The sequence below is a fragment of the Heterodontus francisci genome, chromosome 20 (assembly GCF_036365525.1).
Source record: "Heterodontus francisci isolate sHetFra1 chromosome 20, sHetFra1.hap1, whole genome shotgun sequence".
Lineage (NCBI taxonomy): Eukaryota > Metazoa > Chordata > Chondrichthyes > Heterodontiformes > Heterodontidae > Heterodontus > Heterodontus francisci.
In genome coordinates, this window is record NC_090390.1 from 64,120,458 (window position 1) to 64,143,634 (window position 23,177).

General features: G+C 40.0%; 1 protein-coding gene across 2 annotated transcripts in view; it reads right to left on the minus strand.

Moving 5' to 3' along the window:
- afap1l2 (actin filament associated protein 1-like 2) overlaps window positions 1–23,177 on the minus strand; it is a 248,996-nt gene that overhangs the window by 55,606 nt on the left and 170,213 nt on the right. For both annotated transcript variants that reach the window (XM_068052952.1, XM_068052953.1), the window contains 3 exons: window positions 14,885–14,975; window positions 10,186–10,391; window positions 8,452–8,631 (listed from right to left, as the gene is read on the minus strand). In XM_068052952.1, coding sequence (XP_067909053.1) covers window positions 8,452–8,631; window positions 10,186–10,391; window positions 14,885–14,975 — 477 coding nt within the window. The remainder of the gene's footprint in view (window positions 1–8,451; window positions 8,632–10,185; window positions 10,392–14,884; window positions 14,976–23,177) is intronic.

A 23,177-nucleotide genomic window follows, 5' to 3' on the forward strand; every position in this document is an offset into this window, starting at 1 on the left:
ATTGGTTGACCCAGAGAAGCGTTGGTAAAGGAGGCCTGATGGCAGGTTGTCCCAGACTATCAGCCTCTTTACGCTCTTCCAGCCCAGGAGGACGTGTTGGGGGACGTGGGGGAATGGGGTGGTGTTGATATGGGAGAGAAAACATGAAAACAACTAAGAAGTTAGAAAAAAAGCAACATTTTCCAAATACTATTATTTTAGAAGAGATCAAATTCATATTCTGATGTTAGATCCATACAACTTGCGTGAGCCACCACAGATGGAAATAGAGAGTTAAAAACAAAGTTGAGGCTGACCAGACACGTCTTACAATCATTGGCCACTTTGGGAGGAAAGATAGCAATTTAAATGAGAAAGTCATACTACAGCATCATCTGTGACCAGTTTGCCGATATAACAGTCTCTATGCTTTAAAATAATCCACTGCATGTGAAGCACATTGGGAAGTTTCTGAGAGATGTGCCAAGACACTATATAAAGACATTCTTTCCTTCAGTTTCCAAACTGGACCCAGTAGGAATGGACATGTAGAGGGGAAATTTGTAATCACGAGTGGTGAGGGTATGTTGGAAAATCGGGAATCAAATAGTGTAGCCCCATCTTTGCTACTGTGCTCCCTGCTAGGGAGGTTCTATGCTCGGAGCGGAGGCTGCAAAATTACCCCCACATTGTTCATATTCAGCAATATTAGGAAATTTGCTTATGTAAAACACATTGGGCTAGACTTTTCACCTCGATTCCTATATTGCTGTAAAGAATGGGTGCTCTGCCCCACCAGGTTACTGCCAGGTGGTGAAGACGGCAGTGATTGCACTTCAATAATAATTCATTGTTTGTAAAGTGTCGTAAACATGACAAGAAGCAATATTATGATCCTGCTGGCAAGAATATGCATCCCCTTGTGGTGCAATCTAACACTGAAAAAACAATCATCCACCCTAAACACATACTGAACATTGTTACGACCGACCGCGCAAGTCAAAGCCCCCAATCAAATATACGACTCTGATTGTGGTGGGAAAAACACACTGTTGATTCAGTCCTCCACAGATCACCAAACATACCATTTTTAAACTTTCCAAATTAAAGAAAGACCCAGCCAAATTGTACCATCTATTAACCCCCAAATGAGGCTAACCAAACCAGGTGTCTTTAGATCAACAAATTAACTGTTTAATTAGAAAAACTAAATTCTTAAACACTACTAACATATAAACAACATTTAAAATAGAAAAAAATAGTGCCCTTGCATATTTGTGCTCCCGCCGAAGTGAAATCTTCCAATGTGGAATAGTTCAAGGTTGCTTGAAGTCCTCACAGCCGTCCGATGGGGAAAAAACAATCGTTCTTCAGCAGCAGAACAGTCCATAGTCTAATTCAACAGTTGAATTAATGCTCTTCTTTTCCAGCGATGAATTTCAACAATTACAGTTCAGTGGTTAAATGAATTAGGTTATTTTCTTTTAGGAAATTAATTTGGCTCGACATCAGAATTCTTAAAGTATAATAAATAGGGTTTAAATAAACTGCGAGAGAGCTCGCTTTTCCTTCAGTATATGCTGGCAGACAGTCTGTATGTCTCTCTCTGTTAACTGTGTCTCAGAAGCCAATTTTTCAACTAGTTTCAAATGTCAGTTGGCAACAATGTATCTTTCAATTCTCAGTCTCTGAGTGGCTGTATCCCGGGGCAACGAGAATGCATTCTTTGACTCAGTCTCTGGAGCTTGTTGCCTTAAAGCAGTACTGCTTGTTTTCCAGCATTAAAGGCACAAAGCATACTTCCCGAAAAAAAAACTACAGGATTATAACACCTCCACCCCTGGTAGAATGAAACGCCATTTCTGAAATACGTTTCATTACAATGTGCAAAAAATACAATTTGAAAAAAAAAATGCTAACAAATTTTTTCCTGCATTTACAGATATACAATCTTCTAAAATGGTAAGATTATAGCAACAAGTTCCACCAGAACATTTGCGGCTTTAAATTTGCAAAAAGGTTGTCCCAATTAACCCATTTCAAATTTCCAAGGATTGTCTTCCAGCTGATTTCATGTTTTTCTTCCAAGTGTCCCTATTGTCCATCACCTCAGCCAGGTGAGCTGCACAGCTAGGAGCATTGACCACTACTGGGTTCGCTATTCTTTGAGAAATTTCTTGAGTACCCCTTAACCAATGTGGTGTCACTTGATACTGGAAAACTCTGTCCTGTGTAACAGAAGCTGATTTTTTTCTCACCCTGGAGTGTCAAAGGAATTTGACAGGTTTCCTCCAACACATTTGTCTCTTTAAGACACATGTTGCTCACTCTGTCCATACAGTTCTTTAAATGCGAATTGGGTAGGAGTCTGCCTTCTTTACCACAGTGACTTTTCTCGAGTCTGTGCAAGTTTGCGCCAACCCACCAAGACCACCTGCGAATTTCAGCTGTCCTGACTAGGTTCAACGAAGCTGCCCTTCAGCATGCATTGTACCTCTGCTTCCACTTGGGCCTGTCTGTATGGACCCACATCATGTGTGGCTAAGGTTGTACATCCTGGCTTATCCCTACAAACCTTTTGAAACATTGTGAAAACCCTGGTTAGGTCTTCACGCTGTTTTGCCTCTAAGTGTAATAGCCTATTGTTTAATTTTCCTCGCCATTCTGTACTCACTAATCTGATAATTGAGAATTTCCTAGGCCTGCTTCTGCCTTATCCTCACTATCCTTTTCCTTCCGAACAGTCCCGATTACCTGACATATCTGTACTGGCTTATCTTCCTCCCTGTGGTAATATTGTTTGATCATATTAATGTGACACAACCAGTTCGTGTTCCAGCGATCAGGAGTACCGATCAAGTAATCTACCTTACCCACTCTTTTGATCACTTTATATGGGCCACTGAACCGTGTGATGGTAACAAACCTAAAACTCCATTCCCTAGTTTTATGGTAGGTCATGGTTTGTCCACCATTTGACAGGTATGGCATGTCCTACAAAATTGTCTCACATCCTTTGTAAGACCTGGCCAGTAATAATGTTTGCTTATGTGTGATTTGGTCTTCCGAATTCCCCTATGTCCTGCAAAAGGAATGTCGTGTGCCAACCTTAATAATCCTTGTCGATATTTAGGTGGTACCACTGTTCAACAACTGTCTAGTCTTCATCGGCAGGTCTATGAGGCGGTCTCCATTTCCCCCTCAAAACCCCATTTGTCATATAATTGCCTTCCGGAACTACTTTCACCTCAGCTTCTGACAGAGCCATCTGTGCTATTCGGTATATCTCTGGGTCAGCTTCCTGTGCTGCAATAACAGATGATCTGTTAAACATCTCATTTGGATTATCTAAATCCCCAAATAAGGTTTCAGATACTTGGCTAGCTATTTGTGCTGGCCCTTTTACCTCCGACAATGGATCCCATTTAGTCATTGTTTGGGTAACTACACACGCAGGAAATATTCCCGGAACTTGTTCCTGTAATTGCTCCGTTTCCTTAATTTCACTTGGTTCCTCTGTAACTAAAGGAGAAACTGATACTTTTGATCAAGCCAACTCATTTCCTCGGAGTACATCAATTCCCTTTGCTGGTAAACTGTGGACAACACCTGCAGTAACTATCCCAGATATTAAGTCACTCCCTAGGCATACTTTATATAAAGGTACAACAACTTACAAATTATATCAAAATATCTACAAACAACTGTCTTGTAAAATAAATGTTCAAAAGAGGCATTGGTCTGAGGACAACTCCACTATACCTGGAGCATAAAGGCCATGTGACTCCCTGCCAATTCCATTAACTAAAACTTTAGAGTTCAAGACACTCTCTGGGAAAATGTTATATCTTTCCTCAGGAAGAGCGTTTGGGTTGCTCCTGTGTCCCTGAGTATAATGATAGGTTTTCCTGCCTCACTTACAGGATATGGAGTTACTCTCCCCTTTGACAAAAATTCTTTATAACTCTCAGGTATTTTATTCTTAACCTCTACACTCCTTTTAGTTTTAGTATCTGGTTTCACAGCTGTCGTTAAAGCTATAGCCTGGTCTTCTATACTCTCAGTCAGAGTCTTTTCCTCTGCACTACCTTTGCGTACCCCCACAAGTGCTATGGGTTTACCTCGCAATTGCCAGCACTCTGAACGAAGATGACCCAATTTGTTGCAATGATAACACTTTGTCTTGCGAAACTCACTTCTACCCTCAGCACCTTCCTTTCTGACCTGAGGGGGTGATCCTGGGGCATTCCCAGCTGTTCCTTCTTGTCCCGGGCTACTTATCTTCCTTTCACTCTCCCACTTTCTATCCTTCTTGGGTTTATGCGGATGACGGACAAAATAGGTTGGCTTATTCACAAGCTCAAAATCATTAGCAATCTCTGCTGCTTGCCTAGCTTTCAAAACATTCAGGTTATCTATATGAGTTCTCACTACTGAAGGAATGGAGTTTTTAAACTCTTCTAAGAGAATCAATTCTCAAAGATTCTCATATGTGGTTTCTATCTTTAATGCCTGTCTCCAATGGTCAAAATTCATTTGCTTCACTCTCTCAAATTCTAAATATGTCTGCCCAGCCAATCTTCGTAAGTTCCTGAACTTCTGACGGCAAGCTTCAGGGACTAACTCATACGCAGTGAGAATAGCCTTTTTTGCCATCCCATAATCTGCAGAAGCCTCTTCAGGAAGCATGGCATAAGCTTCATGAGCTCTGCCTACCAGACTGCCCTGCATAAGCAGTTGCCAGCTGTCCTTCAGCTATTTCATCTGTTTGGCTATTTTTTCAAGGAAATGAAAAATGCCTCTACGCTGGGTCCTTTGCTAAATTCAATTTCTTCCTGACCCAAACTTTCCCTGGATTTAAGACTACCCCTTTGTCTTAGATCCATCTCTTTTAACTTAAATTCCCTCTCTTCTCTTTCACTTTCTCTCCGAAATGCTCTCTCTTTCCCCCTTTCCTCCAATTCAAGTTTTCTTAATTCTTTTTCTGCCTCAAGTTTTTTCATTTCTAACTGAATCCTAGCCAATACGACTGCATCACTCTTGGACCTACTACCTTCTTGTCTCTCATATTCCCTTTCTTGTTCCTCATATTCCCCTTCAACCTCATCATCATCATCATCTTCTTCAACTAATTCCAGACGTTCGGCTATTATGTCAATTATTTCTGCTTTTTTGGCACCTGATTTCAATTCTAACCCCAAGTTTGCTGCTAATTCTTTTAATTTGTTCTTAGTTAAAGTTATTAAGTTATTTAGGGAAACATTCTACTTTCTCCAAAACTCTGCTGCAACCACTAATGCAATTACAATGGTATAGACTGTACCTTATTATACAAGAGACCTGGTTCCTTTAATTCTTTGTAATTGGCAGTAGATTTAGATCCTAACAATCAGGTTTCCAATTGATATAATCCCAGACTCGAGAGCAATTAAATATGATGCCAAACACAAGACCCCAATTTAAATATGTTATCCCAGAGACGAGTAATTAATATGATTCCAAGTGTGAGCCCTCCAAATTAGTCTGATTCTGATTCAAGATGCGAGCCACCGAATTAAATATGATTCAATCGTGAGCGAGACCCCAATTAATATATATGACCAACCGCTCAAGTCAAAGCCCCCAATCAAATATACGACTCTGAATGTGGTGGGAGAAATGCACTGTTGATTCAGTCCCGTCTCTCCACAGATCGCCTAACATATCATTTTTAAACTTTCCAAATTAAAGATCCTGCCAAATTGTACCATCTATTAATCCTCGAATGAGGCGAACCAAACCAGGTGTCTTTAGATCAACAAATTAACTGTTTAATTAATTAGAAAACCTAAATTCTTAAACACTATTAAGATATAAACAACATTTAAAATAGAAAAAGTAGTGTCCTTGCATATTTACGCTCCTGCCGAAGTGAAATCTTCCAATGTGGAATAATTATTTACCTGCAAATACAGTACTGTGAAATATGTATTAAAGTATGTACTTAAAATGAAATTGTATCCTAAGGGTATGCAGACTTTTTGTAGATGATATTAAAAATTAAAACTGTAAACTTGTCTTTTCTTGCTGCAATTTGCAGTTGTTTTCTTTGCAATCATTTGCAGCTGTACAATGCTTCAACTGTTTTAGGACCCCATTATATTGATGTGTAAAATGCTTCAGGTTAGTTTTTGCACCAACAGTAACTGGATTTCTAGTATCTGTGTTAACAAGGAGGGAAAGATTCCAATCTGGAAACAGCCTCAGTTTTTCAATGATGGTTAGTACAAGGGGAAGAGGTTTTTCAGCAGTTTTAATTTCTCTAATAGACAGTTCTCAGTAATGTTTTTCCTTTGTTTGCTTCATTCAAAGTGTTGTTCTCCTTTGATCTGTTAGTTCAATGAACTGCAACTGACAAAGAAGACACTGAACTCGGACAAGGCTGCAGTGTACCCAAGTTTTCCAAACTCTGGGAGTCAGCATCTGTAATAATGAATCATCGGGACTTGGTGCTACAGCCACCCACACTAGTTTGAGAGGTCACCAAGCCAACAAATTGTATTACTCTTAGTGATCTGTGTATGCTTGAGTTGAAATTGACTGGGCCTATTTAAGAAAATCTATTTGAAATAAATCTGTTTAATTAAAGATGAAATGGATGCACACTAATCTTGCAGAAGAAATGAAAATTAAGTTGTTGGATTGGTGAACACCATCGTAAGCTACATTGTTGGTGACTAAGTTTCCAGATCCTTTCTGTGCTGCTGTATGATCACTACTTGGGTGAGGTACTGGAAGATGTCGACTACCTTGGAACCATACTTCAGCATACTCTCTGCCATTCGCAATATTTTTTTTAAAAATTCATTTATGGGATGTGGGCATCGCAGGCCAGGCCAGCATTTATTGCCCATCCCTAATTGCCTTTGAACTGAGTGGCTTGCTAGGCCATTTCGAGGGCATGTAAGAGTCAACCACATTGCTGCGGGTCTGGAGTCACATGTAGGCCAGACCAGGTAAGGACAGCAGATTTCCTTCCCTAAAGGACATTAGTGAACCAGATGGGTTTTTACAACAATTGACAATGGTTTCATGGCCATCACTAGACTAGCTTTAAATTCCAGATTTATTAATTGAATTCAAATTCCACCTTCTGCTGTGGTGGGATTCGAACCCATGTCCCCAGAGCAATACCTGGGTTTTGGGTTACTAGTCCAGTGACAATACCAGTATGCCACCACCTCCCCATGACTCCCCATGTACTCAGTGGCTTCTTTTCTGCTTCACTAAAAAAACACAACCCTACAATGGCCTGGAATTTCCTATGTATTTGTGCCCAGATCCATGAAAAATCCAGGCACAAATCAAATAAAAATTGCAGAATGTTCAGCACACACAATAAACGGGAGGATATTGAGAGGGGTAGAAGAAGTAAGAGACCTTGGAGTGTATGTCCACAGGTCCCCCAAGGTGCCAGGGCAGGTGGATAGAGTGGTTAAGAAGGCATATGGATTTCTTTCCTTTATTGGCTGAGGTACAGAGTACAAAAGCAGGGATGTGACACTGGAACTGTATAAAACGCTGGTTAGACCACAGCTGGAGTACTGTGTGCAGTTCTGGTCACCACATGACAGAAAGGACATAATTGCTCTGGAGAGAGAACAGAGGAGATTTACAAGAATGTTGCCAGGGCTTGAAGGTTGCAGCTATGAAGACAGATTGGATAGGCTCGGGTTGTTTTCCCTGGAACTGAGGGGTGACTTGATTGAGGTGTACAAATTTATGAGGAGCCTAGACACAGTGGACAGGAAAAACCTGTTTCCCCTGGCGGGGAGGTCAGGGGACACAGATTTAAGGTGATTGGTAGAAGGAGCAGAGGGGACACGAGGGGAAACTTTTTCACCCAGAGGTTGGTGGGTGTCTGGGATTCGCTGCCAGGAATGCTGGTGGAGGCAGAAACCTTCAATTCTTTTAAAAGGTACCTGGACATGTACCTGCAGGACTATGGACCAGGTGCTGGAAGGTGGGATTAGTTTGGGAGGCTAGTTTATTAGACTGGCGCGGACACAATGGGCTGAATGGCCTCCTTCTGTGTTGTACTTTTTCTATGGTTCTATAAGTGAGTTATGTTTGTAAGTGCACTGCGTCCAAATTTCCTGAATATTTCATGATCGTCTATTTGAGCCCTCTGCTGAAATGCTATAATAATGATCTCGACCACAAGTTACAGACCTTTTACACATGGGTTTCTTACGCATGGGTTTCCTGCACTTGTGGTTGCTCAGCGGTTGTTTTCAAACTATGACCAGATTTCCAGGCACAGCTGGACAGAAAATCATCCTTTTGGTGTTTGTTGCAATTTTTTGACCTTTCATTTACCTTCACTGAGTCCTGCTCTGTATTTTCTGTTTCTTTGAATACATTTTTATATCATAAGTATATGTTGTATTGAAATTGTAGCAATAATTGTAACAGAGCTTGTCTCCACTGTACCTTTAACCACTGCTCTGTCTGCTCCCTGCTTTGGAGCCCCAATACTATAACATCTGAATTGACTGGTGTGATCTTCAATGTATGTTCTTTCTTTTTTACTTGCTTCTCTTTATAGATAACAGTGCAGCCGATCAGACTAACATCCAGTTGAGGATTCTGGTCCTTTGAGCTTTTGTAACACTGCAGGAAGGTAAAAAAGACAAAGAATACAATCATGAATTTAAAAAGCTTTCAAGTTTCACTTGTTATATTTTAATACAGGGGAAGAGAGGTCAATCCTAATAGAGGATCAGCAGTGATCCAACCTGAAATGTACAGGATTGTTTAATGAAATCTGAAATGAAGATCACTTATGCATTATAATCATCTTGAGCTTTTATGGAAATAGTGTTTTTTAAATTATTCTTTCATGGGATATGGGCATCACTGACAAGGCCAGCATTTGTTGTCCATCCCTATTTGTCCTTGACAATTGAATGGATTGTTAGGCCATTTCAGAGGGCAGTTAAGAGTTAACTGCACTTTGGGTCTGGAGTCACATGTAGGCCAGACCAGGTAAGGACGGCAGATTTCCTTCCTTAAAGGACATTAGTGAACCAAATGGGTTTTTACGACAATCAATGATAGTTTCATGAAATTATTACTGAGACTAGCTTTCAATGCAGATTTTTATTAATTAATTGAATATAAATTCCACCAGCTGCCATGGTGGGGATTGAACCCGTGTCCCCAGGGCATTAGCCTGGGCCTCTGGACTACTAGTTCAGTGACATTACCACTGTGTCACCACCACCTCCATTGATATTGATAACGATGAATGCTAGCTTCTATGTCATGATAAATGTTTGGTTCATGAAGGGTATCTAGAGGCATTTGGGAGTAAGAACATAACACAGCCTAGATTACTGTTAGTGGTTTTAGTGTTAGAATGTGATTTTAGTAGAAGCATTCTTCTTCACTTCCAAGTCTAACAGCTCATGAGACAACCCATAATTCCACTGCTTTACATCCAGCACATTGTGTTCTAAATTATTTCCCTAATCCCTTCTTGCATGGGTAGATTATTAACCTGTCTAACAGGTCCCTATCAGAGGAACTGACTGGATCCAATGGGGAGTTGCCACTCCACTCCCGTTGGACATGTGCATTCTGGTGGATATTACCCCAGGATTCAGAGACTGGAACTCTTGTCCCAGCTCACCAGGACTGTTTAGTATGGAGTTTAATCCCATAGCCTTCCATCTTAGAGACAGGAATACTACCACTAGGCAAGGTTCACTCCTAGCAGGAGAATTGACCAATTTAAAATAGACAAGTTAATGTCTGCGTTAAAATAGTGGACAATGAAATGTCATACAAATTCATTAATATCTGCAACAGTCGTTTATAGATTTCTGTAATAAACACCAAGGACATCTCTTTAGTGTTCTAACTTTATTGATATAGTATCCATATACTTTTGAATAGTTGGATGTTTTAGCCTCCACTCCCCAGCCTGGCAAACATGTATTAATGTTTGAGTAAAATTCTTACTCCTAGATCATTTCCTTTCTTCCCCAAGCCTAACTGTGCTGCCCCTTCCAATAAACGACAGATAGGAGCTAATTGCAAAAAATGCTTGTGCTAGTGTTGGGGATTTTATTGGTTTTTAAGTCTTCATTTATAGGTTGATTTAAAAAAAATAAAGTATCAAACAACAATACTTTTCCACTTTCATCTGTACAGCCAACTTACCAGAAGTTTGCAGTCTTTTATGACACACAGTTGTTTGGCCCACTGCCCCAGCCACTTCTTTCGCCAGAGGAAAGCACAAATCCGGGCATCTTTCATCAGTTCAATGGAGGCCTCTGGAGAAGGCCACTGATGGGTCATTGATTTCCCCTTGGTGCTCTCTTCCTCATCATAGGACTCGTAGGAGCTACTAACAGCATCGACCTCATCTGCAGTGAACAAAGAATTGATGTTTTTAATGTAGTTATTTTCACCTCATTATGTTTTAGTGTAACAATGGAAATTCTTTAACAGGCGACAACTACACTCCAGGAATTAGTCCTCAAGGGTCACCAGCCTGAAATGTTAACTTTGTTTCTCTCGCCACAGATGCTGCCGGATCTGCTGAATATTTCCTGTATTTTCTGTTTTTATTTCAGATTTCCAGCATCTGCAGTATTTTGTTTTTTGGAATTAGTCCTTGCGTGTTTGTTCAATGATTACCAAACAAATCCCTTCCCATATGCCAAGAATAGTATCACCAGTAAAAAAAAACACTCTGTAAAATTAATGCTCATTGATGTAGAGATCCTTCCTATTACTGTTTCTTTCAGCCTATAAGAGGAACCTATTTTCCAGACTTTCCTCATCCTTTAACTGACTGTATGTGTCAGCTGTGGCTCAGTTGGCAGTTCTCTTGCTGCAGGATTTGAGTACAAAAATCAAGGCTGACATTCCAGTGCAGTATGGAGGGAGTGCTGCACTGTCAGAGGTGCCATCTTTTGGATGAGCCGTAAACCAAGGACCGTCTACCCTCTCAGGTAGACATAAAAGATCCTATGGCACTTTTTCGAAGAAGAGCAGGGGAGTTATCCCTGGTGTCCTGGCCGATATTTATCCTTCAATCAACATCACATTGCTGTTTGTGGGCGTTTGCTGTGTGCAAATTGGTTGCTGTGTTTCCTGCATTACAATAGTGACTACACTTCAAAAGTATTTAATTGGCTGAGAAGTGTTTTGAGACATCTCGTAGTCATGAAAAGTGCTATATAAATGCAAATCTCTTTTGCACATATCAAGAGATAAGTAACTCCACTGAACTAGTCCAACTAGCTTTTTCCTCATATTTCTTAACTCTGGGCCATTAAAAAGTTATTTATTACAAAATAAAATCAAAATGAATAAAACAGTAGCAAAGTAGCCTAGTACAACAAATATTCTTCAAAAGAAAGATGGAACTAGTGATTTAAAGTTGTACCCAATTACATAACTCTATTTATTCGCTACAAACAAGGTAGTTATCTAATTATCTAACACACAAATAGGCTGCCAGAACAACATAAAGGGGAAAGCATATCCCAGCATGTGCTTAGATACACCTATCTGCGACCTCTGCCATTGACCGCACCCAGGTTGGCGAGGCTAGGGAGAGGTCTGTTGTTTTAGATGTGAAGGACGGGCACTTATGCACAAAGGATATGTGTCTGGTGCAACATGTTGGGAAATCTAGCACAACCTGCCGGTTCTGAAGGAGGAGCATATTGCCCCCAGAAACTAACCTAAAACAAAAAAAATCTATTCTTTTGGGAGTCCAGATGACAATCCTGACCTAAACCCTAGATTGCGATCACTTCTGCCACTATTTAGCAGAGTGCACCGGGTCTGACCAGTTCTATTCCTGGTTCCACTGTGAGCCAAGGACATGGGAACTCCCAGCATTAGGAATCCTTATCCCAGCCCCCATTTTATGCCATGGGTCTTGTAAGAGGTGAGGTCATGTTCCGTTCCTTGCAAAGGCAGTTGAAATCCTGACATAAGATCAGGTACCAGTGTATCCTGTGGGCCTTGTCATGGAACTGTTTTTTTCTCCTCTTTAAAATAGTGTGCATTTAAGCTTGTTTAAAAACAGTATGCCCTTAAGACTGAACACAGTGTGCCAGCAGCTGCAACTGTTTCCTAGGCCATAGCAGTAGAGAGGGAAGGTCATTTGGTGTACTGCAACTTTTAACTGTGGATAAAGACCGGCTTCATTGGTTTGAATTCGAGTCCAGAGAAGCGTGCTTCACTGAAAGGAAGGATCCCTCTCTCTTAGCAGGAAAATCTACATTTATCTTCAGGTTCTGTATTGCCTAAGGAGAGAAAAAAAAACGCTAGGAAAAAAGAACATTTTTCTTCACAAGGGACTCTCTGTCATTTGTTTGTGTGTGCTGTAATTCTCAGTAAAGTTCCTATTGAAAAACTACCAATTTTAGAATCCAAATAGACCTGTGGCTATACTCCTTGTTAAAAGAACTGTGTGACGCCTGCTACAACTGAAGTGCTTCGAATGCCTATCTCTTAAAAGACTGTTTTGTCAAATTCGCATGGAGACTTCCAGTAGCATTTGATTGTTCCAATCTGGGAAACCCCAGCAATCAGGAATGTAACTAGTCAGGACTTACAACCCAGCTACTTATTTTATTCTGAAGAAATATATATTTTTAAAATTGTTGACTTTTGAATGTATGTGTGTGGAGCATTAGGGTTAAGAGAAAATAAGAAGTTATAAAGTCTTTGTACATAAATTTATCTTAATAGTGTTTAAGATTCAGTTTATTAATAAATAGTTAATTTGCTGTTGTTTAAAGATACCTGGTTTGGTCTGTTTTATTCTGGGGGTAACTAAAGTGTTTAATTTGGCTGATTTCCAGTAGGTGGGAAAACTTTAATAATATGCTGTGACCTGTGGAGTATTGTGACTGAATTGACAGTGCATTACACCCACCTCGGTCATAATATATTAATTCAGGGCTTGCGTCTACGATCATATTAATTGCTTGATTGTCCAGGATCCAATCCAAATCCAACGCCAATTACATTAATTATAAGGGGAGTAATAATTTGAAAGAGAAAAAATAAAAGAAACCAGGTTTCTGGTATGTAAGGGTAAAGGCTGTATCATCAGAATGGCATGAGCAGTTGCAACAGAGTTTCTGGGAAAGGAGAATGTGTCCCTCAGTGGCTTGACAACTTTAACTAAGAATAAACAAAAAGATTTGGCAGCAAATTTGGGGTTAAAGTTGAAATCAGGCACCAAAAAAGTGGTGATAATTGACATAATGCCCAACATCTGGAATTGGAAGAAGAAGAAGAGGAAGAAGAAGATCGGAAGTGATGCAGTGGAATTGGCTAGAATTCAGTTAGAAATGAAAAAACTTGAGGCTGAAAAAGAATTAAGAAAACTTGAACAAGAAAAAGAAACAGCAATAGCAATAAGAAAACTTGAACTTCAGAGAGAAAGTGAAAGAGAAGAGAGGGAATTTAGGTTAAAAGAGATGTAACTAAGACAAAGGGGTAGTCTTGAATCCAGGGAAAGTTCTGGTCAGGAAGAATCTGAATTCAGCCCAGGACCCAGCGAAAAGCTGTTTAAATTTATACAAGCTCTGCCTACGTTTGAGTAAAGGAACGTGGAGGCATTTTTCATATCTTTTGAAAAAATAGCCAAACAGATGAAATGGCTGAAGGAAAGCTGGACACTGCTTATGCAAAGCAAGTTGATAGGCAGAGCTCATGAAGTGTATGCCATGCTTCCTGAAGAGGCTTCTGCAGATTATGAGATGGCAAAGAAGGCTATTCTCGATACGTATGAGTTAGTCCCTGAAGCTTACCATCAGAAGTTTCGGAACTTACAGAGATTGGCTGGACAGACGTATGTAGAATTTGAGAGGGTGAAGCAAATTAATTTTGACCATTAGATACAGGCATTAAAGATAGAAACCACATATGAGAACCTTTGAGAATTGATTCTTTTGGAAGAGTCTAAAAATTTCATCCCTTCAGTAGTGCGAACTCATGTGGATAACCTGAAAGTTTTGAAAGCTAGGCAAGCAGTGGAAACTGCTGATGATTTTGAGCTTGTGAATAAGCCAAAACCTTTTGCCTGTCTCCCATAAACCCAAGAAGGATAGAAAGTGGGAGAGTGAAAGGAAGACAAGTAGCCGGGGACAAGAAGGAACAGCTGGGAATGCCCCAGCTGGGACACCCCACCAACCAGGAACGTATTTCACCAGGACTTATAAATCCAGCTACTTATTTTATTCCTAAGAAATACATTTTTTTAAACCGGTTAACCATTGATTTTTGAATGTATGTGTGTGTGCATTAGGGTGAAGAGAAAATAAGAAGTTATAAAGTCTTTAGACATAAATTTATCTTAATACTGTTTAAGATTTAGTTAATTAATAAATAGTTAATTTGCTGTTGTTTAAAGATACCTGGTTTGGTCTGTTTTATTCTGGGGGTTACTGAAGTGTTTAATTTGGTTGATTTCTGGTAGGTGGGAAAACTTTAATAATATGCTGTGACCTGTGGAGTATTGGGACTGAATTGACAGTGCATTACTCTTGCCTCAGTCGTAACAGCCTTCTAACTCATTCCTGCAAGAGTTACATCGAATGTGCATTGAAAGGGCCATGGATTATTAGCTTTACAATGGGCCAAAATGTCTTTCAAATTTTGATGAAAGTTTCTGAAGTTCATAGCAGAGGGAGGTACTACGCGCCTTGTTTTACTCAGAAACTTGCTGCATTTGTTGAAGCACTCGTCAATTATGTTTTAAATGAAGGCATTTTCTGAAAGTTAATTCTACATGTAGACAAATATTCCCTTGTGAAATACTATTATTGATATATATTTCCAGCACATTGCTGTGACTGGGTATGAAGCTTGTATTACAGTAACATACCAATATTGACGGTGTCATATGGCTCAGCCTCTTCATAGTGGCCTTCAACAGGTTCTGTCCTGGACAAAGGAAATGGCTCTCTGTCTGGAATCTGCAGGCAAAACAAAGCAGACAAAGACTTAATACTGAGGTCCTGTGATATTATAAATGCTACCCCTCTATATTTTTCTTTATTCGTTCATGGGATGCGGACATCGCTGGCTAGGCCAGCATTTATTGCCCATCCCTAATTGCCTTTGAGAAGGTGGTGGTGAGCAGCCTTCTTGACCCGTTGTAGTCCTGGGGGTGTAGGTATACTCGCAGTGCTGTTAGGAAGGGAGCTCCAGGATTTTGACCCAGCGACAATGGTGGAAAGGCAATATAGTTCCAAGTCAGAATGGTGTGTTGCTTGGAGGGGAACTTGGAGGTGCTGGTGTTCCCATGCATCTACTGCCCTTGTCCTTCTAGGCGGTAGAGGTCGCGGGTTTGGATGGTGCTGTCAAAGGAGCCTTGGTGAGTTGCTGTAGTGCATCTTGTAGATGGTACACACTGCTGCTACTGTGTGTCGGTAATGAAGGGAGTAAATGTTGAAGGTGGTGGATGGGCTGCCAATCAAGCAGGCTGCGTTGTCCTGGATGGTGCCGAGCTTCTTGAGTGTTGTTAGAACTGCACTCATCCAGGTAATTGGAGAGTATTCCATCATATTGTACAGTCTTCTTTGGCCTCCTTATCTTGAGAGACAATGGGTAAGCGCCTGGAGGTGGTCAGTGGTGTGTGGAGCATCGCCTGGAGTGGCTATAAAGGCCAATTCTAGAGTGACAGGCTCTTCCATAGGTGCTGCAGAAAAATTTGATTGCCGGGGCTGTTACACAGTTGGCTCTTCCCTTGCGCCTCTGTCTTTTTTCCTGCCAACTGCTAAGTCTCTTCGACTCGCCACACTTTAGCCCCGCCTTTATGGCTGTCCGCCAGCTCTGGTGAACGCTGGCAACTGACAATTGTTACTCTTAATTGTACAGTACACACAAGATAATGACTGCTTCACAAGGAGGCTCATTTATTCACTTAGTGCTTCCAGCTTCACACATGGTACAAGACAAAAAAAATGCAACTGCTGTAAATCTGAAATAAAAATATAAAATGCTGGAAATCTACACCAGGCCAGTCAGTATCAGTGAAGAGGAGTCAGTTTATGACGCGCCAATTCAATGGGAAAAATTAGGTAAAAGAGACCGTTTTGCTGCCATATAACTTTGCTTTGGGAATTATTTAATGTGTTAAAAAACTTCAACGTTTTCTAAAATCACTTAAGTATCAAGATAATACATCACACCTTGTGCTCCAACCGAGATGAATTTTATCAACAATAACAGCGTGATCATGGATGAATCTGTAATGATTCGTGCAACACAGTGAAATATCCCCCCAAGAAATCTCCTTCACCAGTACAAATATCACCAGTTCCTCTACCCTTTAAGTCTAATCAGCAACATGTTTAAAGTACAGATGTTTTGCTTCTCAGCCTGGCTAGCATTGAAGGAAGTTTCTAACTAGTTACTGTAACAGCTGCTTGTAAATTTGCCACAGACTCCACCTACTTTAGCTTAACTGAAACTCTCATTTTAATTTGTGCGGGTGAGTGTACCACTGGTCAGTTGGATGAGCAGCTGTTAGAGTAACCAGCGGAAACATTTCTTTACTCTTAAACATGCCGAGAGAGGCAGAATGTTGGCAGTTTAAAATGAACAGATGATTAAAATTAAAATGTGGGCAAAGGGAAATGACTGGCACTACAAGAAAAGTATCCTTTGCAACTGCTTGTGATTTACCATTAATTTCGCAACTTTGGCAATTTTTCCATCCCAAATCACTTGACCTAGTAATGACCTAGAACCCCTTAATATGAATGGTACTAAGGTGTGGAAAAACTGTTGTCAGCGATACATTAATTTTGACCATAGTAATTTTGCATTGATACACAGGAAGGCATGAAGTGCTAGGCATCAGCCCCGAAATGCTCTCTGAATGACCAATCTTGCTAAGAGTTTTTTTTTAAATGTAGTTAAATGCATGCTGACAGCTATACCACATTACCATGTTAACTCTCTTCAGAGGAGAGTTACAGCTCTGGGAAACTTGAAGAATCAAGCTTCTCAGAAGTCACAGGCTTCCAATGGAAAACATTCCTGGTGGTAGTTCAAATGCACAAAACCCGACTCCATGGGTAAGTTTAATCATTTTCCAGTAAACCTATTATTTGTTACTGTCTTTACCGTGTTACAAACCTTACTTTCAGTGATGTCTTCAGCTTAATGTACACAGCAAGGTGGCGGCTGAAATTTATAGCCAAAAATATTTGAAATGATCTCAAGGGCTTCCTTTCTTCTTCATGGCTATTGGAAGCTGTTTGCTGACTGCCAGTTTTTCACTGGCAGTTGTTTCAAATTGATGATTGATAGGTTTCATTCCTGCTCTCTACACATTGATTAGTACATTCCATGTCTGCTCGTTTCTGATTTATCACTGTTTTACAAATATGAAATTACAGTCAGCTGATCAAGATTATGATGAAAACTTTGTATGTAAATAGGGATGATGGCATCTATTGATCTTCCATGGCATTGCACATGGGGAGCAAAGAACTGCATGATGCCAATCTGTCTTCTCATGCTGTTACAAAAGAAATGACCCCTTTGACCAGTAGATGACAGAATCTGTCACTAAAACACCACATGCACTGAAGAGGAACTGAAGAGATGGTGGAACATTTAATTACTGTGGAATGTGCCATTTTATTTAGTTTGTCACTATGCAACCCCAATAGGAAAACTCAATCCAGATGTCGACATTGGGAAGTCAAGGGAAAGCTGGGGCTTGTAGTCTAATGTACATAAGCTGTTGCTGGGTAGATTATGTATATAGACATTAAGCATCATCACAGGATGTGATGTCACAAGTCTGTACCTCGTACTGCTCAGAGTGTTCATGTAGATACCCCAGTAAGAAGACCCCAGTAAATAAACTCCTGTTAATTTGACCCAGAGTCTGCTTTGCTCTTTTGATACTAACAGCATATTGACAAGATAGTATAGGGCTGATGAGGCCCGCAGATTCCTTGTGGGCTATGGAAAAGCATTCCTGCTTCCCACAAGGGCTCCTCACAGAAAGTTAAATTAAAAAAATACTTAACTTGGTGTCTCCTGGCCACTCAGCTGCTTCCTACCACTGGCAGCCAAAGCAGTGTGCAAGCCTCCTGATTTCTACAGCTAAGTTGCACTATGGCACCGATGACATCATGGGGTCGTGCCTCCAGCAAAGTTAAGTAGGACATCCAACTTGCGAGGTCAGGCAGTCCTCCCATGCCTGACTTCAGTCTGATTAAAATGGCAGAAACACGGTGAGACCCCATCCCCACACTGCCATTTTAACGACTGCCCGTCCTGTTCTTGAACTATGGCAGCTTTTCTGAACAAATCTCATTTTTACCAATAATACACTCCATCTCTGTCTGAAATATAGCCACACTTTAGACTTCTCTCTATTAATGAGAAGGGAAATGATCTGCACTCAGTTCTATGAGTAAACTTCAATTTGTGCTCCTTTGTGAACTGCATTAATGTAGAAGAAGTGGCAATAACTTGCTCATAAAACACCTGATGAAAGGTCACTGACCTAAAATGTTAACTCTGCTTCTCTCTCCACAGATCCTGCCTGACCTGCTGAGTATTTCCAGCACTTTCTGTTTTTATTTCAGATTTCCAGCATCTGCAGTATTTTGCTTTTATCATAAAACACCCATCTGGCTTGAATTTATTAAAATAAGTTTCGCTTCAAATATCTCCATTTAAAGAATGCCTCTGTACTCCATTTCAGACAATACAGAGTGTGTAGGCAAGGGAATTACTTTGCAATGAGTCTGAAAAGGTGGTCGTGAGCTGCCTTCTTGAACTGCTGCAGTCCTTAGGGTACAGGTACACCAACAGATTAATTTTTTTAGACTTCATAGTGGTTTGATACAACTGAGTGGCATTTTAGAGGGCATTTAAGAGTGAACCACATTGCTGTGTGTCTGGAGTCACATGTAGGCCAGACCAGGTAAGGGCAACAGATTTCCTTCCCTAAAGGACATTAGTAAAAACATGGGTTTTTACAACAATCAACAATGGTTTCACGGCCACTGTTAGACTAGCTTTTTTAATTCCAGATTTACTAACTGAATTCAAATTTCACCATCTGCCGTGATGGGATTCAAAGCCATGTCCCTATTAGCCTGGGCCTCTGGATTACTAATCCAGTGACATTACCATGACATCACCACTCCCCTGGCATTTTTAGCTTGTATTTTGTAACAATAACTAAAAACAAGGAGGTGCTTGCAAATCAGTAGCATTAACATTTAGCACAGAAAATAAAAAATGAAACTTGGCATACAATATTTTGTAGTTCATGTCGCAAAGTGCAGCAAAGGCCCTGTCTTTTCCTAGGCAATAATATCATTACATTTACAATAATTTTATAAGTCTGGTAATCTTGTTTCTATTTCAGTTGCTGAAGGGTAACTTTAGATCCTTTCAGCAACTAATAAACACAAATTTGTGTTTTCTTCTTTGGAGAAGTTCAAATAAAATATGAAAGAATAAGTGGAAGGATTAAACTTCCGGCAACACTTTACATCTTATTCATTCGGGGAATTTTACGCCAGTGGCGGAGGTCTGGACATTGGGGAAATTGACAAATTTACACCAAGATCTCCACATCGTCTTTTTTCCAGAAGGCCCGCCGAATTTAGTACCAATCAGGCAGTTAAGTGTACAGCGGCAGGCCTTCCACAGGATTTAGAACCGCGTTGCTGGAAATCCCCCACCACCATCCCACCCAACTTTATGCTCTCCCCACCTCCAAGCCCTCATGGGGGAAGAGTCTAAAATTCACCCCATTTTCTCTGTGTCATTAAATCTACGCACCACCAATTTCCATAAGGTGACTCATTTGATTGCTTACAGTTGAGATTTTGTTACCCCACAATCATCTCTATCTGAAAGTTCCAGTCAGGTGATATAGTTCTGACCCAGTACAGACCAGACTGAAACCAATCATGGGGAGGTTTTCACCTGTGCATATGGATAGCAGAACGCGAAATGAGCGTTGATTTTGCAACACACAAAAGCTTCCCCCATGTTAATTCATTGCATGATTAACAACATAGAAGAGTTACTGTAATAAATTGCGACCAATCTTTTAAGAATTAACACTACTGGTGAAGACCTTAACTTGAGAGGAGGGCAAGTCTGGGCAATCGGATGGGTTGGTCTGCATGCCTGGTTCGTGTTTCTCCTGATTTTTCAGTGATCAAAACTAGATAACTGGGAGGTGACTTCCATTTAAATTGTTGCCAGATATTGCTCTGGGTGTCATTGAGATATTGGATGACCAAGATCACCGAGGGAAAAGAGGATTGTTCTCATTCATTGCACTATTGCCACCCTCTTTAACATTGCAATGGATTGAAGTAAACTGCTCTGGTCGGTCACATTTTTCCTCAAGCCCTTCACTAGGTCACTGATATTCCTTGTTTGGTTTCCTTTGTCCATGAATTTAATAAACTTTATTGCTTGTGTACTTTCATAGTTCATGGCTTGACAGATCTGTGCACACAGCAGAGATTCAGTCACAGACTTAAATTCAGGATGGATTTGCCTCCTACAACTCCCAATTTTGTGTGTGATCCTGTTCACTGAGAATATGCCAAATCACCCAGATTGCAATAACAATACATTATTCCTATTTGGATAAAAATTGTAATTTTTTCATGATGTGATATAGTTGAATCTATATTTTCAACTTTAAAAATAATAGTATAATGATTAAAAGCTGTGTTTTTTTAATTTATTGGTTTTCTTCACTTAAACATAATAAAATTCGAAAGCAGAATGTAAACATAATGTGTTTGGCATTTAATCTTGGACGGCTGGACTTCCTCTGCATCTTTGAGTGTTTGAATGTGTTTCTCATTAACTAATCTCTATGTAAACGATATTCTGTAAAATTGGAATACGCCATGTTCCACAAAGGAATGGGAATAAACTATATATTATCAAAAAATCTAATTTATCTCCCACTGTGTGCAGGTAACAGCTACGAAATATCAACTGGGTGCAAACAAGGTGACTCAAAGGCATTCTCTTCAAATATAAGCCTCATTTGCAGTCACATGGATGCAATTAACTGCCTTATTAAGTGTCTGGTTTGTGGTCTCTGAAGTCATATCCTAATATAGCTTGTTATCCTAAAACATGTGCTTTGATGCCTGTGTGGACACGTCCTCAAAAGCTAACTTTTTTAGTTATTTTTCCAGAACGGCCACTTATTTGTCTTCAAACAGTCAGGTTGCTACTCTTGTGATGCAAACAAGGCACTGAGTCTGACACACTTAGGCACGTCCCAGACATGTCAGCTGGGAAACAAATGTCTTTATTGTAGCTTTGTGCAGATGATGCTTGTTACACCATGTTAAACTGCCCTCTTGTGTAAACAATTTTTTCTCTATGATCCAATGGCAAGTCTATCATATTAAGTAGAAGTAGAAGCTGGCTGGAGAAATTGGATAAGCCCTCAAAATGAGCTTGGGGATCGTGATGCTCTGTGACAAGGTCAAAAATGGGAGCACTGGCATCAAATCAGCACTACCCACTAACTGACATCCTACTCTGCACACTTCTGGCTAGGCCATTTCAGAGGGCAGTTAAGAGTCAACCCCACTGCTATAGGTCTGAAGTCATATATAGGTGAAGGATAAGCAGGGTAAGGATAGCAGATTATTTCCCGAAAGGACATTAGTAAACCAGATGGGTTTTTTATGGCAATCTGGTAGTTCTATGGTCACCATTACTAGCTTTTCATTCCAGATTTTTTAAATTGAATAAACTGAATTTAAATTCCCAAGCTGCCACAGTGGGATTTGAACTCATGTCTTCAGATCATCAGTCCAAGTCTCTGAATTATAAGTCCAGTAACATAACCACTATGTTACTGTAACCACTGCTTGCATCTAATTATTGCACAATGGGAATCAACAAAGCCAATAGAATTCTGATTAATATTGGCATGCTTGAATATATGTCTGGTGCTGGTCATGAAGGTAGTTTAAAGAAGAACCATCAGACCAAGCTATGAGGAAAAACCTGGGGCTTTTCAGCTTTGACAGTTCAAGAAGTTGTTTAAACTAGCAAATTCAGTCAAAGTCAAATTTAGGGCTAATATCAGGAATTTGACATGGGAAGAATGATCAAATCATGGGATGGACTTCCGAGTAGCGTAGTGGAGCTTAAAACCATCAAATTGTTGATGAAAACAACTGGATGCTATGATGGTAAATTGTTGCTTATTTTAGGATTGGCCAAAAAGCAAAATGGCCTGGTCCTGCTGGAGCCTAATATGAGAGAGAGCTTGGTCTTGTAGTTTTTTTTCTCCGGGGAATATGCGGTTTGCCTTTAAGGCTGGCAAAGGATCAGGACTGCTTTAAGAACCAGCAAGCCTCAGGAGTTAGAGAAAATGCATTTTCAGTTGCCGTTGGATACAACCATTTGGAGACTGCGATTTAAAGGGTGCATTCTCATTACCATGGATACAGCCACTTGGAGTGAGCATCAAGTGATATATTTGTTACAATTCAATTTTGAACTTGCATTTTAGTTGGAGACAGTTTGTTCTAAAGGAGAACACAGACAAACTGCTGTGGTGTTAGCGCCTGAAAAAAAGAGCTCTCAGCCATTTAAACTGAAGGAAGAGATTTTTAGTCTGTTTAATTATTATCTCTCAAAATTCTAAATAAAAAGTCAAGCCAAAACGGAGATCTCTGATAATTTGAACTGAAGGAAGGGAAGTTAGACTGTGACAATCTTTATTCCTCAAAAACGCTAAAGTCAGATTGATTCTATTGAAAGTATTCGCAAGTTGTTAATTGTTGAAATCCATCGCTGAAGAAGGAAGCATCACTTACTGCTAGAGTTAGATTACGGACTGTTCTACTGTAGAAGAACCTTTTTTCTCCATTGGATGGCTATGAGGACTTCAAGCAACATTGGACTGTAAATTTGCAAGGACTTTAATTTTTTCAATTTTAAATGTTGTTTATATCTTCATAGTGTTTAAGAATTCAGTTTTTTCTAATTAAACAGTTAATTTGTTGATTTGAAGACACCTGGTTTAGTTAGCCTCATTCGGGGGTTAATAGATGGTACAATTTGGATGGGTCTTTCTTTACTTTGGAAAGTTTTAAATGATATGTTTGGTGATCTGTGGAATGATGGGATTGAAT